At 38.8% G+C, this 18,236-nt stretch overlaps 1 protein-coding gene across 1 annotated transcript in view; it reads left to right on the top strand.

Annotated features, from left to right (window-relative positions):
* The window catches only part of UTP18 (UTP18 small subunit (SSU) processome component homolog (yeast)), a 33,903-nt gene extending 15,836 nt beyond the window's left edge, over positions 1–18,067 (top strand). The window contains exons 8-12 of the mRNA XM_008568290.1: positions 3,268–3,368; positions 3,646–3,736; positions 6,296–6,419; positions 12,267–12,441; positions 17,854–18,067. Of these exons, the coding sequence (XP_008566512.1) occupies positions 3,268–3,368; positions 3,646–3,736; positions 6,296–6,419; positions 12,267–12,441; positions 17,854–17,997 (635 nt within the window). The 3' untranslated portion in view covers positions 17,998–18,067. The remainder of the gene's footprint in view (positions 1–3,267; positions 3,369–3,645; positions 3,737–6,295; positions 6,420–12,266; positions 12,442–17,853) is intronic.
* Positions 18,068–18,236: the final 169 nt, after the last annotated feature.

The raw sequence follows: 18,236 nt of genomic DNA, 5'->3' as shown, positions 1-18,236 counted from the left end.
AGTGTGTATCCAGTCACCGGCTGCTTTTGAGACACGGCATTTATCTTTCTTTCCCAATATTTCATTTCCCCTTCTCTCTGCTTAGTAAGCATAGCTTGGTAATAATGATAACAGTAATGATAAGGTCAGTATATATTTTTTTGTGGTGGTGGTATGTTACTTAGCACTGTTCTCAGTCTCTCATCATTTTAAAACCATAAATAACTCAAGAAATTAATTAAGGACATTAGACTGAGGGGAAAAATTGCTGACTAGTTAGGACATGCAAGCCTTATATGTATGCAGACACTTGGTTGTCATAAATGCTAGTTTGATAAACGAAGAATACAAAATCGATGTAAATGGTGCATCCGTTAACCTGTTAGGGTTCATGACCTGGGGTTGGTTACATGGGGTCCGTGGACTCTCACAATTCTTTGGATAGAATTCAGGGTCCTGTGAAGTCAGATGGGAAAAACATTACATCCTTATTTTTGTTAACCTCTAACTGAAATTGAGCATGTCCATCAGTTATGAATGTTTTGAGTGATCATTGTTTTGAGAAGGGCACCACATTCTTCACCAGACTGCTGAAGGGCCCATGGCACAAAAAGGTTAAGAAACACAGATAATTAGGTAGAACTCCAGAAGCAGTTTCTGTTCATCACTGAGAAGGACAACTCTTCAGAGAGATGTCTTGTTCTCAGTAAATAAGTAAAAGGGATTTGGCCATTTGGGAATCACATTTGTTGGTCAGGCAGCAATTTTGATTTTAAGCATTATGGCATAGTAATCTCCAAGCCTCAGTTTTCTCTTTCTGTGAACTCAGAGGGTCATAGACATTAAAAGAGATTTTTTTTTTTAAAGTTCCTAACTTAGCACCTACCATATGGTAAATGCTCAATTAATGGCAACCACGGCCATTGTTAAGAACAGCGTGTAATCTGTCTGATCACAGTTGGTCAGTCCACTTGATCCTAGTTAAATTGCTCTGTCCTAATTTTATTGGCTCTATCCTAATTAAATTGGCCATTTCTTTTTTTTTTTTTTACCAGTTGCTCATGCCTTGACCTAAAAAAAATCTCATTTACAAATCTATAAAAAGATTTATATCTGACATATTTAAAGCATTGTAATTTCTTTCCCTAGGTCATATTATAAATTTTATCTGGCTCCTATTTTGAAAGGTCCAGCATTTGTGAAGAACAACTGTGATACTGATACTGGCATTTATTGTTACTGTTTTTTAATATGTCTAAAAGCAAAATGCTATATACTTACAACTAGTATAAAATAATGTAAGCTTTGGGTGAAAATACAGTTATTTTTCTTATTTTTCTAACTAATTGCTAAAGCTGTCTGTCCTTATTTGTCAGAAGTCTAGTATTTCCTTTTTGAAGATAGCTCCCTCTCTTGAATTGGCCAAAAAGGCATTTGTGAAGAACAACTGTGATACTGATACTGGCATTTATTGTTACTGTTTTTTAATATGGCTAAAAGCAAAATGCTATATACTTAACAACTAGTATAAAATAATGTAAGCTTTGGGTGAAAATACAGTTATTTTTCTTATTTTTCTAACTAATTGCTAAAGCTATCTGTCCTTATTTGTCAGAAGTCTAGTATTTCCTTTTTGAAGATAGCTCCCTCTCTTGAATTGGCCAAAAATAGCAGGCTTGCGAAGGCCAAAAGAGTAAGGTTTTCCAGCCACCTGCAGGCAGAGAGCAGTGCACTGTGTAACGAGTCCTCTGGCACCGTACCTCTGTGGCTGCCACATTGGGTCTGTATTCACACTGGTCCTGCACAGTGTGATGGGACTTTGTTCACTGTTGCTCTCCTGGTGCCTGTGTGGGCTGTATCCCTCCAGGGCTGCAGTGGGGCCCCATGGTGGGTGCCAAGGTGAACACTCGTTAGTTCACCCTTGCATTCCCACTGCCCGATACTGTGCTGTTAGGTTTAGGTCTGGAGGGGTTTCCAGCTGTAGCTTCACACTCTGCTGGAACTGGTCTCTGTTCCCTGTCTCATCAAGTAATAATATTTTTCTTATGTTTGGAACTGTTTCTATGAATATAAGGTTTATCCAAAATTTAGGATTAAAATTACCCTCAATAGGAATTGTGAAGTACCCTGCATAGTGAAGGAGACTGGTCATCAGAAGTAACTCCACTGATTGGAAATATGTGTCCTAATTGATACCAGGAACATGGGTCTAATCAAGAGATCTAGATTGTACCCTCTGGGAGTCAGGACTAGAGTGGGATGTCCAGTTTGTAGTAATGTGAACCATCTCAGCAAAGACTTACCAGGATAGAGATGGTCTGTAGGAGCCCTAACCAGCATTTTCCTGTAAGGGAACAAGGTCACTTCATCAGATTTTGCTAAATACTTTTTCTCTAATTAATATTTTAACTTGGCAACTTAATTTTAAAAAATATTTATTTATTTTTCTTAACTAGACAGTATATTTACATATAGTATGTTTACATGGGTGGGTAGTGAAATGTCCCTTCTGCTCTATCTCCTTGGCCGCCTACTTCCCTTCCCTGCAGGTAGCCAGTTGTACCCATTCTTATGTATCCTAATAGGTAACTTTTTAATGGGTAACTTGCTCTCTAAGCATCCTGATATCAGAAGGAGTCACCTGCATAGTCAGTATGAACCTTTCATGCGTGGAAGAAGGGACATGTCCCTTTGTAAGTAAAGAAATTGACTCTGGTTGATATACCTAGCTCATATTACTTGGTTACATAAGTGTCATCCTGAGAAGCTGATCAACTCTTGAATACACTAACATGTTGTGAATTTTTTTAGACCTACAAAGTTAAAAATTAGACTCGTATTCATCATGGGATGCTTAGTAGGTGGCCTGCAACTAGTTTATATATGTTGTTGTGTTTTTGTCTGTCTCTAATGGCAGTGTATTTCCCTTCTGGTAGTGAACTTTGTGGCAAAGAAGTATCCTTTATCCTTTTAGTTAATTAGAAGTATTACTGCTTATGTTTGGAAAATCAGTTAATAAGTTTCCTCCTTGGTGAGCTGAATCTCTGGCCTGCAATTAAAGCAGTGAATGTTAATCAAGACAAAGAAGAGAAGTTTGCTAAGCACTTTGTAGTGACCTTATGTTTGGGTCATACTCAGTGGTGCATGACTTATTTAGAATCTGAGCCTAGGTTTTGTTTAATTTGAGGCACTTAGATAAAGAGGTAAGAAACTCTGAATTGTCAGTAGAAGATAGCTTTATTGAAAACCAAATTAAATCTTGTTTATTCGATTCATCTTCTTTCATAGGTTTGAAAGAGAAGATAGTGAGGAGCTTTGAAGTCTCTCCAGATGGGTCCTTCTTGCTCATAAATGGTGTTGCTGGTTATGTTCATTTGCTGTCAGTGAAGGTGAGACATTAATTGTTGCTTGTTCTTCTCTGATAAGGCATTAGTGTAGGGGTTTTCTTGAACCTTAACCCATGTGTCCTTAAATCTGCATCTCAAGCAGAGGAACACAAGTGGGACTTTGGGGGAAGTTGTGGGCAGTTGGGGGAGAGCTTTTGAGTTTAGGGAAAAACAAAGTGGAGTAGATGATAGAAAACAGAACTAGATTGTTTTTATTCTACACAGTGTGATTCTTCCATACACCTCCTAATAATTGGATAAGTAACGTTTACTCTTTTAGACCAAAGAACTGCTTGGCAGCATGAAAATTAATGGAATGGTTGCAGCGTCCACATTCTCTTCAGATAGCAAGAAAATATACACCTCTTCAGGTAAGCTAACGATATGAGAGAAGCTTTGGATGTTCTTACATTTCAAGTGTAATCAAAAACTGTGTTTAATCTTAAACTTTTCTTTTTTAGTTAGAAAATCAGGTTTATTTTTAGAATTCATTTCTGTTGCCATTTGCCTTCTCATTTACTAGCTAGTGACAGTGAAGGGCTATTCAGTTGTCATGCTGTGTTAACATAGTGACAGTGAAGGGCTACTCAGTTGTCATGCTGTGTTAACATGGTAGGGCAAAGAATGGGAAGAAAATGCTTATTTAAAAGATGATTCATTTTAAGGGTTTCTTACTTTCCTTTTGCAAGTTATTTAGAATTGTCACCCCTTTTCTTTTAGCAGTGCCCTCTTGACTTGGATAGCATGTTGGGTTCTCTTCCTTGTTGACTTGGCGTCACCCCTTTTCTTTTAGCAGTGCCCTCTTGACTTGGATAGCATGTTGGGTTCTCTTCCTTTCATTTCTCTGACATTTCTGTAGCTTTGTTGACTGAGTCTTTATCATCCCTTAGAGTCTCTGACCTTTCATTTTCCTGCGTTTCTTTCTACGTTCCTGACTGTCCTGTGTCTTCTTTGATTCTTACTCCTTATCCCAAGGGATCTTGGAGACCGTCTCTTGGGACAGCTACATACTGTCAGTGTGGCTCATGCTCCGTTTGGTAGTGGGAGGCATTAGAGTGGTTCTACCTTGTGTAGTATTCTCCAATTTATGCAAGGCTTGTTAGCATAATTTTCATTTTACCTCATCTAGGGGCATTTGGTAATATAGCATTAATTTTTTTGAAAAGTTTAAACTTTTTTTTAAAAGGATTAATTTTAGCATTCACTTTCATGTAATTTTTGTTCTGTTTTTTCCCTAGAGTCAAACTTCCACAAAATTGAGTTTACATTTGTATTTTTTTAATCAACTGATAAGGTCAGCAGCATCTATATTCCCTTTATTATGCTAGGTTTTGTGAGAAGTAAGGAATAAATAAATATTGGTTCAGAGTAAAATTCCTGATTCCTTGATCACGGGAGAGCCAGAATGGGGAGAAGAGGTGGAGGATTGGTCAGCAGAGGTGCTGAAATTTGGTATATGAATTGGATACAGATGTGAAATATTTTACAAATTTGGTCACGACTGTGGAAGTCTAATTTACCATAAGAAAGGTCCTAAAAAGCAGGGAAGGAGTAATGAAAAGTTGAGCCTTGGTAAGTTAGGGGTAGTTTACATTTTGATCTCCTTCCTCCTGCTTTTCTTCTGTATGGAGTAGTTTATGTGATTGGCATCATATTGTTCATACTGCAGTGTTTTATATAAGGAGTATTTTGTGATAAAAAGGAGAGTTGAATAAAGAATTTACCTTTTATCTTTTCAACTTTACCAGTTCTATCTTTTTGTTTCTTCGTGGATTCATTGTTGCCTCTTTTGCCCTAAGTCTTCATCTACTCATGACCATTTAATGCACTTGCTGTCTAGGTGATCTTCCTGCCCTTGAACCCTTCTCTTCCTGTTTTAGTCCTATTGATAGACTAATCATTAAACACTTTCCATTATTGTGACATCACAGAAAAACATGTAAGGCAAAGGTTTTTTTAGTTTGGCCCTGGTCAGTTTTCCCAAATAATGTTTTCCTACTGCTCAGCCTGCACCCTTACTCTAGCCTGGAAATTTTTATTTGTCAAGGAAATAGTTGAAACAGTGAGACTCACTGAATTCTTATTGGGAGAATAAGAGTACTTGTAGAAGGTTGAACTTTAGAGCAATGTCCACAGACAAGGAAGAGGTAAAATAGGGAGTGAGGCGCCGTCTTTGAGATGGTTGCAAGGTCATTACAGAAATGTGTAGTGAGTGTGGGGAAGTATCCAGTGCTAGAGAGAGGGAAAAAAGAAGGAGGACCGATTTAGGCATTTATATGGCCACATCGTGAAAATATTTGTGGTGTCTTCAGATTTAATATCCCCTTTTATCTGGCACATGTGGTTCTCCCTTCTCTAAACTATGTGTGCTTATTGTGACCTCACATTTAGCATTTCCTATTATCTAAATGACTTAGTAGTAGATAAATTGTGTCTTTTTAGTTAAATTATAAATTCCTTGTGGTATGATCAGTTCTTTCTTCACTTCCTCTCCATCATTTTCATCAACAATTTGGTATCTAAATCACCTAGCTTTGTATATTAGGCACTCTAACACTTGTAAATAATAGATGTTGGATGAGCTATGCTGGTGGATGGTAATTTATTTTTTTCAAGTTTTTGGTACAAAATTTATCTTAGTAGAGTGTTGAAGCTTTTCCTAAAAGCTTAATTAAAACTGAGAGTTTGTGATTTTTTTTTTTTACTCTAAATGTAAAGATATTGTATATTAAAGACTAATGCAGTTTTCTACATAGGTGAATGTATATAAGAAATATTTTTAGTGGTTTTTCTAGAAGTAGGGGGATTATAATAGATCTTTATGTTTGTAGTCCCTTGTACTATTAAAGAGGGACTCAGAATAGTCAGTTTATTTACCTTTCAAGTTTAAAGCAAAATTAACCAAACCCTTTCTTGGCTCTTTCATTCAGGGGATGGGGAAGTTTATGTTTGGGATGTGAACTCTAGGAAGTGCCTTAACAGATTTGTCGATGAAGGCAGTTTATATGGATTAAGCATTGCCACATCTAGGAATGGACAGTATGTGGCCTGTGGGTAAGTAGAGAGATCTTATGACCTTAATCACATTGTGCTAATGAGAAAATATTAAGGAATTGAATACAGTAGATGGTACATGAGTAGTTCTGTTTACAGACTACTCAGTAATAAGTAATTTATAAACCCAGGTGAGCCTTTTGCGTTTTATTGACTTTAATGCAGTGTTTAATAATAATATTAATGACAATTTATCAGCTCTTTAGCAAAGAAGATATTGGACTTCATTATATCATTGTATTTTTTCCTGTATTTGAAATATCTGTTTGGTCACATCAGGTTTTTCTGTTACTATTTTTAGCTTCTTGTCATTGATAAGGAGGTAGAATTAGTAAACTTTGGGTTTAAGTCTTAAAGGTACTTAAAGCATTTTTTCCTTCATTTAGCTCGGTGGTATAAACCAAAAACATATTCTTTGGAAATGCCATGTGTTAGTATTGTAGAAACTTTAAAAATACTGTCTAAAGCACATGTAATTCTGTTATTACTGGAGAAAATGGTTATTACACTGGGGAAAAGATGGTTCTGTTCTCCTACTTGATGCTAAATACACAGGATGGGAGCAAGAGATTTTGGATACTTACCAGTAATTCTAAGCTGTCTTACCAACTCACTCATTAGCACCTGTAATTCTTTAACTTCAAGAAATAGGTTTTATGACTTTCTTAGACCATACACAATTGAGTCGTAAGTAGATTTCAGTCAAATCCTCCCTGGGGTGGGAAATCAAGTGGGTTTTACTGTCCAGAAACATAGCATACTCTGTACTCTTTGTTCGCTTCATTCCTTCCTTCAAGGTTAAAACTGGGGAAACTGCTTGTAAATATCCCACCAGCACTTGGAAGTTGGCCAGCCTACTTACTACCTTTGGGGCATGCAAGGAAAGGCAGGTAGAACTAGGCTGTGGAGCTTGGAGCCCAGGCTAGCCTCATGTGGATCTGTCCTGGGCAGTAGGACAGTGACAGATAACTTGGTGTTGGTGTACCCTGGTTAAGGCCACTTTCTTTTCTTTTTTACCGATAGTCACCATACTGTGTCAAACCTGTAGGGAGGGACATCTCAGCATGAGCCAAGTACTTGCTATAGTAGTTTGCACTATGGTAGGAATTCATGATTAGCAGATCTTCTGTGAACAGAGCTCCTTTAAGATGAAGACTGGTGTTTAAACTAATTATAAGTAATTTTAAGCAGAACTACTTTTGCCCCTATGGGGAGCAAGAATACTGCACAAAAGTGACTGTCATTCACATTTCTGAAGTCAATGAAGTTGGTCTTTTTCTGGTCCTTGCCCCTTCTTTTTTGTGTCACTTTTTATTAATACCTTTTGAAGGGCCCAAACAAGAAAGAATCTAGTACTGGTAGTTTAAACTCATTTAATTTTAATTGCCCTTCAGCGTAACTGAACTCTGATGTGCTTGGCCAAAGGCTATTTAAGTGTGTAGAATCTTAAAGTTATTCTTAAGGAATCTTAAGCAAAGTTTTAAGCCTCTAGAAAGGGAAGGAAGGGGTGCAAGGTCACTGCAGTAATAGGCAGACATCAGGTAAACAGGTAATCACTAAGGCAGTGGGAATGGGATTAGTGGAGATAGGCAGAGGACATTTCTGACATTTGATAACTGCTTAGAAAATGGGGAGTGGGAGAGAAGCAGCTGAGCACCCAGAAGAGAGGAATTGTCATTGAACGGGGGAGGAGGAGGACTTGGAGGTGTGTTGGAAGACAGCATTCATGTGGCCATGCCCACATGCAGTTAGAAGTGCAGTGTGGAATTAGACCTAAAGACACTGATTTGGACATGACGGGTGATGGGTGTCCATGGGAGTAAATGAAATGAGTGAGACACTGGAGGTAGATTGAAAATAGAGCCCTGGGGGCAAGAGGCAGTGGAGACCATGAAGGCCAGTGAGGATGAGAGAAGAATCAGTAGAGCTCAGTCTTAGACAATTCAGCAAGGGAGAGCATTTGAGTTCTGTTTTTTTTTTTTTCCTTTTTTTGTCTTTTTTCGTGTCTGGCAACGGATCGCAACCCTCAGTGTCGCGCCCGTACCGGACCAGGACCGGCAACGGGATCGCAACCCTCGGTGTTGCACCCGCACCTCGCTCAACCAGTGAGTGGGAACCGGTCTGTATGTGGGATCCGAACCCTCGGCGGGAGCTCTGCCGTGCTCTCAAGCGGCGCACTGTAGCAGTGCGCCACCGGGCCGGCCCTGAATTGTTTTTAATTTATTTAGTTAGAGGTTTCTGTAGGGCATCTGTGGCTATGGTGAATATGGTTGTGTCTTAAACTCTTAATTTAGGAGGAGTGGACTTCTTCAGGCCACCATCACATGGCAATGAAGGAGAAGAAAACAGCTATATATGAGGCCACACAGGCAGGAATAGAGTTTAGGTATCAGAAGGATTCATGTGGGCCTAGGGACAGGACTGTTGCTGAGTCCCTCAGCAGCAGTTTATGTGCCGCTGTTACAGTATTACAGCTTCTCTCCTTGACTTTTTGCATTGCTCTCGCCCTTATCAGTTTGCCTCATACTCAAGTATTTCTCTAAGTGTGGCACTTAAACCCTCTGCAGCATCAGAATACTCAAAGTAGTTGCTAAAAACCAAGATTCCTGGGCTCTATTCTAGCTGTGTGCCAGAACGCTGGGGTTGGAGGGTGGGCACATGAATGAAGCTCAGGAATCTACTTTTTAATACGTTAAGTGCTGCCTATGCACTATGAAGTGTGGGCACCAGTCACTTGTTCGCATTTTTTCCTCCACTTCACGTTTTTTTTTAACATTGGCACTATTGATAAATTGGACTGGATAATTCAGTTGTGGGACCTGTCCTATTCACTGTAGGATGTTTAGCAGCATCCCTGGCCTCTCCTCACTAGATGCTAGTAGCTCACCTTCACTTCCTCAATTCCCAGTTGTGACAATCAAAATGTCAGATGTCCCCTGGGGGGGTGTGTGTGCAAAATTGCCCCTGGTTAATAATCACTGTTCTACTTTATAGTTCCTTCTTGCTCAGAGTATTAATTTATCTGTGGCCCTTATGTGCTCACTCTAGATGTGTTTTCAGCTTGTACTCCCACCACCACCATCAGTACCATAGTTCCTAGTCCCAGTTCTTAAGAGAGATATTGATCTGCCTAATGGCTATCATTCCTGTTTGCAAAGAACTTGTATACCAGGCAGGACACTCCATGGTTGCTGATTGCTTAGTGGATTGACTGCCCTTGATTCAGGAGCTCACTTCTAGTTCAGTCAGCTGTGGTCGGGTGGGAAGATAACAGTCACGTCATTCTTTAGGTAGGAGTTCAGGTTTATTTCTAGCTTATTTCTCTCGTTGTTCCTGCTCTTCTTCTCACCTATGATATCCTTTTTTTCCCACCTAATGTTTGCCTTCCCCAGCTTGAGTTCTAGCTCTTCCACAAAGCTCATCTGGAGCAACTTCATCTCATACCATTTCCCTTCTTGAGGTTCCAGGTCTTAGATAGAACTTAGAGTTGTATTATGTTCTCTTGTATCTCGCTATTTTATGCAGGTATATTTTTTCTGATATTCTGTATTCCTGTGACACTTTACACACTGCTGGACATATGGATATCATTCAACAAATATTTGTTCACCAGTTATAGCAGCATGTTAGAATCAGGTATATTCAACTGTAAGAGTAAGTTTCCATATATAAAAATAATTGTGCCATTTTGTTACACAAATTTAAGCAATGGTCAAATAAGAATAGGCGTTATTTAAGGAGCTGCTGATGTTCTTGATGGTAAGATTTGATCTAAAATTGATATTTAGAAGAGTTGTATGGATTATAATTTATCATTCTTAGTTAAGATGGATTTAGGCATAAATCAGTTTTCAGCAAGAACAGATTTAGTATAAAATAAGCACAAGGAGTAGGTATTTTGATCCCAGTCAAAAATTATATATAAGGAAAAGATGAAATTTACCTTACTCAGTTCAGGCTGCTGTAACAAAGTACCGTAGACTGGGTGGCTAATAAAAACAAATTTATTTCTCATAGTTCTGGATGATGGAAATCTGAGATCAGGGTGCCAGCATGGTTGGGTTCTGGTTAGGGCCCTCTTCTGGGTTGCAGATGCATGATTTCTCGCTTTACTCTCTATGGTGGAAAGCGAGTGAATGAGTTCTTTGGGGTCTCTTTTATAGGGGCACTCATCCCATTCATGAGGCTTCATGCTCATGACCGAATCACCTCCCAAAGCCTCCCCTCCTAATTTTATTATATTGGTAGTTAGAATTTCAACATAAGAATTTTGGGGGGACACAAACATTCAGTTCATAACAAAATTCTATAAACCGAGGATGTATATGTTCCTTGTGAGTGGTTGGTATAGACTAAGCAAGATTAGCTCTAATTAAATTACTTGATTCAAATGAGAAAATGTGTATGTAAGTAGTTGGAAGACTTTACAGAATTAAATAATTCTAACGTATCGTTTGTGTGTTTGCTACAGTGTCAAGCTATAGGGTCTTTCACATGAAAGTTGTGCCTGGCTCATTGACATCAAGCAACAAGTAGTAAGTGAATAAATGAGGATGTTTGAGTGGTAGGAAAGAGTACACTTAGTGGAATCTCTGTTTGTCACTTGTGAGACTGAGGCTGAATTTATTGCATCTTTCAGGTTTATGTTGTAATTACTAATCAAGTTTGTGCTATGGTCTGAGTGTGTCCCCCCAAATTCCTGTGTTGAAACCTAATTGCCAACATGATGGTATTAAGAGGTGGACCTTTAAGAGGTGGTTAAGTCATGAGGGCTCTGTGATTAAGTCATGAGGATGCTTTTAGGGGGTGATTAAGTCATGATGAGATGAGGGCCTTATAAAAGGCTTGAAATAGTGGGTTTGGTCCCTTCTGCCATGTGAGTTCACAGTGTTTGTCCCCTTGGGAGGGTATAGCAGCAAGGCTCGTCTTCGAAGCAGAGAGCAGCCCTCACCAGACATCAAACCTGCCAGTATCTTGATCGTGGACTTTCCAGGCTCCAGAACTGTGAGGAATAAATCTCTATTGTTTATAAATTACTCAGTGTCAGGTATTTCATTATAACAACATGAAAGGACTAAGATGGTTTGAATTAAGTATCTTTGAGTTACAAGTACCTTATTCCTATACCTTACAAATGATACCCAATAACATTAGGGAGTCTGATCACTGAGATCAAAAAGTTTACTTAAAGTTTAGTACTAATGTACTAAATGATGTTCTGTTATTAGGATTTACTTTTTAAGAGTAATGGATGTAATTCATTGCTGGTAAACGTTTAAGTAAACTTGGAGTGGATGATCCCTTCCAATTTAATCCCTGATTGTAGATATTCCCAGTAAAGCAAAACTGAGGTGTACTGCTGTTGTTCCTTACTGTTTTGGAAATTCTCACAATAGAATAAAAAAAGAAAGGAGGGGGGATATAAATGGGGGAAGGACAGTTATCATTTACATATTAGAATGTTAGACTATAAACACCATGAAAGTGGCAGTCTTGGTCTCTTGTTCATTCTTGCATCCCAAGCACTTTAATAGTGTCTGCCATAGAGTTGACATGTAATAAATATTTATTGAAGGAATGAATAATGGAGATTCTATGCTTTCTTGGATTTTCTAGCTAGACCCGCAATTGAAAAGCTGCCAGAGTTAACAAGAGTGTAGCAAGACAGTACTAGAACTGATAGAATGTGTTTAGCATCTGCCTTGGGATGAACTCTCCAGCCTCTTGTCTCTTTGTAATATATAATTCCTGCAAATATCAGTTTGTGGGGTTATATCTCTATTCACTTAGGTTGTGAAGCCCTTTTACTTGTTTTTTAATCTGTTTTGTTGTCTTTTCTCTTTGCAGTTCTAATTGTGGAGTGGTAAACATATACAATCAAGATTCTTGTCTCCAGGAAACAAACCCAAAGCCAATAAAAGCTATAATGAACTTGGTTACAGGTGTTACTTCTCTGACCTTCAATCCAACTACGGAAATCTTAGCAATTGCTTCGCAGCAAATGAAAGAAGCAGTCAGATTGGTAATATTTCTTTACTCTTTCCTTTTATCATTGATGATTTTAAAATTTAAGTTGGAAACATGTAAAGGTAGGAAAGGAGAGTGTTGGATTATTTAAAAGAGTGGCTTCTATTGATGTTGAAATTATTAGTATTGTAGCTTGTGAGTATGGTTGTTGAAATGACGCACAATGGCCACCACGCTTGTATTATGTCAGTTCTTTTGGGAGAGCTGTGTTGTCCATTCTCAGCACTTCTCAAGTGGAGGTCCTTGTTTTCAGAGGTTTCTTTCAGCATACATATTAAGGAATATATTTAAGGCAAACACTTTATTCCTCTATAATTTTTTTCCTTATCTACCTTTTTTAAGGCCTGTTGTTTTAATAGGGTAGAGGCAAATTGTGTAAAAGTACTGCAATTTAAATAGGTAATACCTGTGAATATACCTCTGTATCAGGAGTCCCCAGGACCACTCCCAGGTGTGGTTTACTAGAAAGACTCACAAGACTCTACATGTAATCATACTGATGGCTAAGATTTATTATACAGAAGGATACCAAGCAAGGTCAGCAAAGGGAAAACGCGCATTGGCAGAAGTCTGGAGGGAACCAGGTGCCAGCTTCTAGAATCTTCTCCCAATGGAGTCACACAGGACACATTTATTCCTCCAGGAATGAGTTGTAATAACATGGGTTAAGTGTTTTCTACCTGGGATGCTCATTAGAGACTCAGTGCAGGGTTTTTATTGGGGGTTCATGAAGGTACCCTTTGCCTAACATGTACCAAAATTCTAGACTCCCAGAAGTAGAGCCAGGTATTCAGCATAAACCACGTTGTTTATACAAATAGTATAGGCACATTGAGCCACCCTATCATTTAGGGAAAGGGTATTACCAGTGTAAGGAAGTGTTTACTACTTAAGTACCCAGATAGCATCCAAGGGCCATCCTTGTAAGCAGGCCTTTATCAGCACCAGGCTCTAATCAAGTGAGCTAACTGGCCATCCCAAGCAGGCCTTTCTAAAGATAGCAACCTCAGGCCAATGTTAACTCTTTTGTGCCCAACCTCAGAGCTCAGTTTATTTTTTATTAAAAAAAATTTTTTTTTTCCTTTTTGTCTTTTTTCGTGACCGGTAACGGAATCGCAACCCTCGGTGTCGCGCCCGTACCGCGACCGGCAACGGGATCGCAATCCTTGGTGTTGCGCCCACACCGTGCTCAACCAGTGAGCGGACTGGTCTCTATATGGGATCCGAACCCTCGGCGGGAGCGCCGCCACTCTACCGAGTGCGCCACCGGGTGGCCCAGAGCTCAGTTTAAATGTCACCCCTGAAGTTTCCTACCCTTGAGGTGAAACCAATTTCCTTATTCGTTTAATTATTATTTGCTCTAGGCACCAGGTATGCAGATGGCTTAGAATTTTGAATAGCAGTATTGCATTGTGCTGTTGTTATGTATATTCTATCAGATTACAAGCACTTACAAAGACTGCAATTATTACCTTACTCACTCAGCATAAAGCCTTGCATATTCCATCAGCTTCGTATAATAGTGTATAGTTTACAAAGATTTACAAAGAATTCTACAAAAAAAATTTGAGCCAAATAAAAGTCCTGAAGAGGATTATTAATTTACCCAAAGTCAACAGTTCGTAAAGAGCAGAATTGTGATTCAACATCCCATTACTCTTTTCCAGCAATTCAGTGGTTTTCCACCTGAATTCTTCAGAGCCCTAGAATCTGCACAGGACCTCATATGGCAAGTAGAGCATGGAGGAAGCTAAGCTCCTACCTGTAGTGTATAGAGCAACGTCATTGTTACCTGTGGTGGTATATGTTGGGATTCTGCATAAGATTTTCTTAAGAAAGGGTTCTGCTGGAAAAAGTTTGAAAAATACAGCGTTGCATTTTATTTCCTCTCTGAATGCATCATTTGATACATGAGAAGGTTCTAATTCAAGTCAGCTTTAAAATCCCTTCTCTAATGGGAGTGGTGTACTAGTACATATTAACCTTTTATCATTTTAATGGTACTAAATTATTTTAGAAAACCGTGGTATCTGTCTCCTGTTGACATAATATATTCTGCAAGACACATAGTAGTTAGTTCTGCCTAGTTTGCTTCAGTGATCATGACAGCATTTATGTTTGTGGCAAAATCGCACAAGGAATTCATTAGTAACAGCCAAATCACATTTTTTATATGGTAGTCAACCATAATATCTAATGGAAGGAAGCCAGGCATAGCAGCTTCAGAATGCCTTGGTGAAACAGTGTTAGTATCATTAAACGCAATTGCTTATAATGACCCGAACAGTTTTGTTATCCCAATACAAAGCAGTGAAGATAAATCTAAGCCATTACACCAGTAGGAGACCCAGAAGTCACATGATTATTACATCTATAATTTTGGATGAAGTAGAAAGTCTGGAATTTCTTATCCATTAAATCAAGGATGAGTGAGCTTTTACTTGCTAGATTTTGATGTGTGGACCCTTAACTGTCATGACAGAAATAGTGTTAGAGATAAGGGATCTTTCCGAATTAGAGAAGTCGGATCTTTATGAGGCTTTTAATTAATAGTTCAATTACAGCTTTTTTTTTTTTTTTTTTCATTACTGTTCAGTATGAGGATCCAAACCATTGACCATGGTGTTATAACACCTGCTGTAACCAACTGAGCTAACTGGCCAGCCCCCAATTATAGCTTTTAATACAGGACCATAAAGAGAGGTCAGAGCACAGCCTAGTTCTCTGCTAAGGGGGGATCACTGGTCTGAGGGAAAGGCCACTAATGTAGAGAGAGATTACGCTGGGGAACTTTGCAGACAGATGCTACTGAGTCTCTTGGGAGGACATTGTAACATCCATCCCCATATTCCATGTCGGTGGAGGAGATAACATTTAAAAATGAAAGCAAGTGAGCCAAGATGCCGGGTACCGTTCAAGCTTTATTAAAGAAAGAAATCTGCTGGGCTGTGCTCATAGTGGCACAGGGCCCAGGGCTGCCCTGAAAATGGTGGACAGCCCCAACAATGGGTTCGCGAGAGTTTATATTAGCTTTTGGGCACGAAATGTACGGGGTGGAGAGACCATTAGGTTGATGTAACTGGGTGGAGAACTGCAGTGATGCAGAAGCCGGAAACTTGTTTCTAAGTCAGGAGGCTTCTTGTAAAGGGAAGGGGGAGGGGAGGGGAGGAGGTGGGTGGCGCCAGTTTGTACTTGGGCTTGTCTAAAGTGGTGCTGGTTATGTTGCAGATCTATTAAAAAATAGGGCCGAGCCCGTGGCGCACTCGGGAGAGTGCGGGTGCTCCCGCTGCAGGTTCGGATCCTATATAGGGATAACCGGTGCGCTCACAGTGCTCACTGGCTGAGCGCGGTGTGGCCGGTCTCAAAAAAAAAAAAAAATAAGTTGTTGATAAATTGGCATTTATCTTGCATCAGAAGGAGCACTCTGGCCCTTTGTGTGAGTGCATGGCCACACATACTATACTGTGTATGGTAGTGTAGGTTATTTGTTGCATGAGGGCACCATGTTTAGGAGGGCACCATTTACATCAAAGACTTTGTAAATGTGTGTATTTACCACAGTATTTGTGGTGTTTTGTTCTGTTTATTTAGCTACAAAAGTATGGAACTACCTTCTGGTAAAAGTGGGCTTTGAAGAATTGCCGTTGTGTCTTGTGCTCCAAGTTTTGCCCTTATTTGTGATTAGCAATCGATTTAATTATAAAGTTACATGAATCCAAATTATGTGACCTTTTTTTTTTACAACTTAGCTTGTAAATAAAAAGGTGGTTTAATTTAATTATCCTTAGGAAGTATTCACATAGAAAGGTTAGTTCTGGAAGAGTCAGAAAACCAGCTCCCCAGACTTGAGTCCTGTCAGGAAAGTTAATGAGCAAATATTTGAGGCACAGTTTAAGAGTATCGAGTGATAAAATAGGATGGGAACAAAAGTCAGGGGTGGGACAAATGTTTTGCTCCCCTGATGCTTTGGGTCACTGGTTCATAGTAGTTGGTGCATGTTTGGAGGATGCAGACTTAAAATAACCTAAGCAAAACAAATGAAGAAGCCAAGGCACTTATCAAAAGATTCGTATAATTTCGGCATTGCTAAGCTAAGTGTAAATACATTATGCATATCTGTATTGTGGCTTCTCTTCGTAAAACAGGAATCTGTTTTATTAAGTGCCTTTAAAAAATATTTACCTAAAGTAATTTCTCAAGAAATCTGTATAGACAGTGGTGTTTAAGAACTTTAAAAGTTAAGATCAAATCAGGGTTACTGCCAACTTCTTAGCTTTAATAGGTCAAGAACACTTCTCATTAGCACTAATGCGTTAGCATTGATGTCATGCTGCGCTGGCAGAATCTGCCTTCTGGCAGAGTTGAAAATGACTTAGAGATTCACTGTAAGCTTTACTCTCTTGACAAAATGGCCAGTAGGTATACATCAGAGGAAGCTGGGCCTGATAAGTGACTGACCGAAAGCTGATAGATGTATCAGTGGGTTTTACCTAGTACTTGTTTTTGAAAATCACCTTGATTGGATATTGTACAGTTTCATCTAGAAGTGTGGAGGATGACAGACTGCTAAGATAAATAGCTGAATGACAACTGTGTATTTGAACATGAAGGTGCTGTATTTCTTAGAAGAGCAAGAGAACTTTTGAAAGTGAGATTTGTTACCATCATAGTCTATTTAAGGCACCTGTTTCTATGCCTGGGTTTTATTCATCCACAGATTGTGTGAGGGCTTGTCGATCCTGTCTTGGACTTGGGCCCATTTTCCCCAGAAGTAGAGTCTGGAGAAAAGGACTGTGTCCTTCCTCAGGCTTAGGCTTGGCTTTGAGTGAGTTTTTGGCTCTAAGTCAGAACAGTTTCACTTGATGAATCAGGTTTTCATGATTCAGCTCTCTTTGAGGAAAGACTGCAAAAGACAAAGAGTTTATCACGTAGATGAAAAATTAAAGTGTAAGAAGGAAATTTTATGATATTGGAAGACATGGCATGACTTTGCCTCGGCTTCAGTTATGTAAATATCAGACTCTTCATAATGTTTAAAATATTTGTTCCCCGTGATCAGAGTTTAGTCTTTACTGTGGTCCTTAAGCTAGAGCAGTAATATGAACTACCATTGAGTTTGCATTTAGTTTATTAACTCATTTATTCGTTCAACATACATTTGAATCTCCCAGGTATCTGGCTAGATGCTGCATTAAAGCTTTCTCCCCTTCCCTTTCAGTTAATAGTGCATTAAAGGTCAAATTTTAATTTTGGAACATTTTGCTATATTAAGAGAACTGTACTTTCATGTGTGCTACAATCAAAATGAATTTTTGCTCCAGAAAAAAAAAAATGGACTGAAGATTAAAATTTAAGGCAGATGAGTTCCCAGTTATTGCAGTTGAAAGCTTTTTATTATCTCCTGCAGGTTCATCTTCCTTCTTGTACAGTGTTTTCAAACTTCCCAGTCATTAAAAAGAATATTTCTCATGTTCATACAATGGATTTTTCTCCCAGAAGTGGATACTTTGCGTTGGGGAATGAGAAGGGCAAGGCTCTGATGTATAGGTAGGTATTATTTATGCTTAAAAATCTGTGATACCTAGAAACTTCTTTTGAAAATGTGACAAGATACTATGTATACCTAGGCTACAATTCTGCACTTATACACAATTTATTAATTCTGCAATTCAGCTTGACTCTCATCTTTATTAGCTAACTTTGTGTATTTTTCTACCATAAAATGTCACTAACAGAAAAGTTCACCTGGGGAATATATATATGGTTTTTTTTTTTTTTTTTTTTTTTTTT

Source organism: Galeopterus variegatus, unplaced genomic scaffold (assembly GCF_000696425.1).
Source record: "Galeopterus variegatus unplaced genomic scaffold, G_variegatus-3.0.2 Scaffold395, whole genome shotgun sequence".
Classification (NCBI taxonomy): domain Eukaryota; kingdom Metazoa; phylum Chordata; class Mammalia; order Dermoptera; family Cynocephalidae; genus Galeopterus; species Galeopterus variegatus.
The sequence above is the reverse complement of the archived record's forward strand: the minus strand, read 5'-3'. Positions and strand labels throughout refer to the sequence as shown.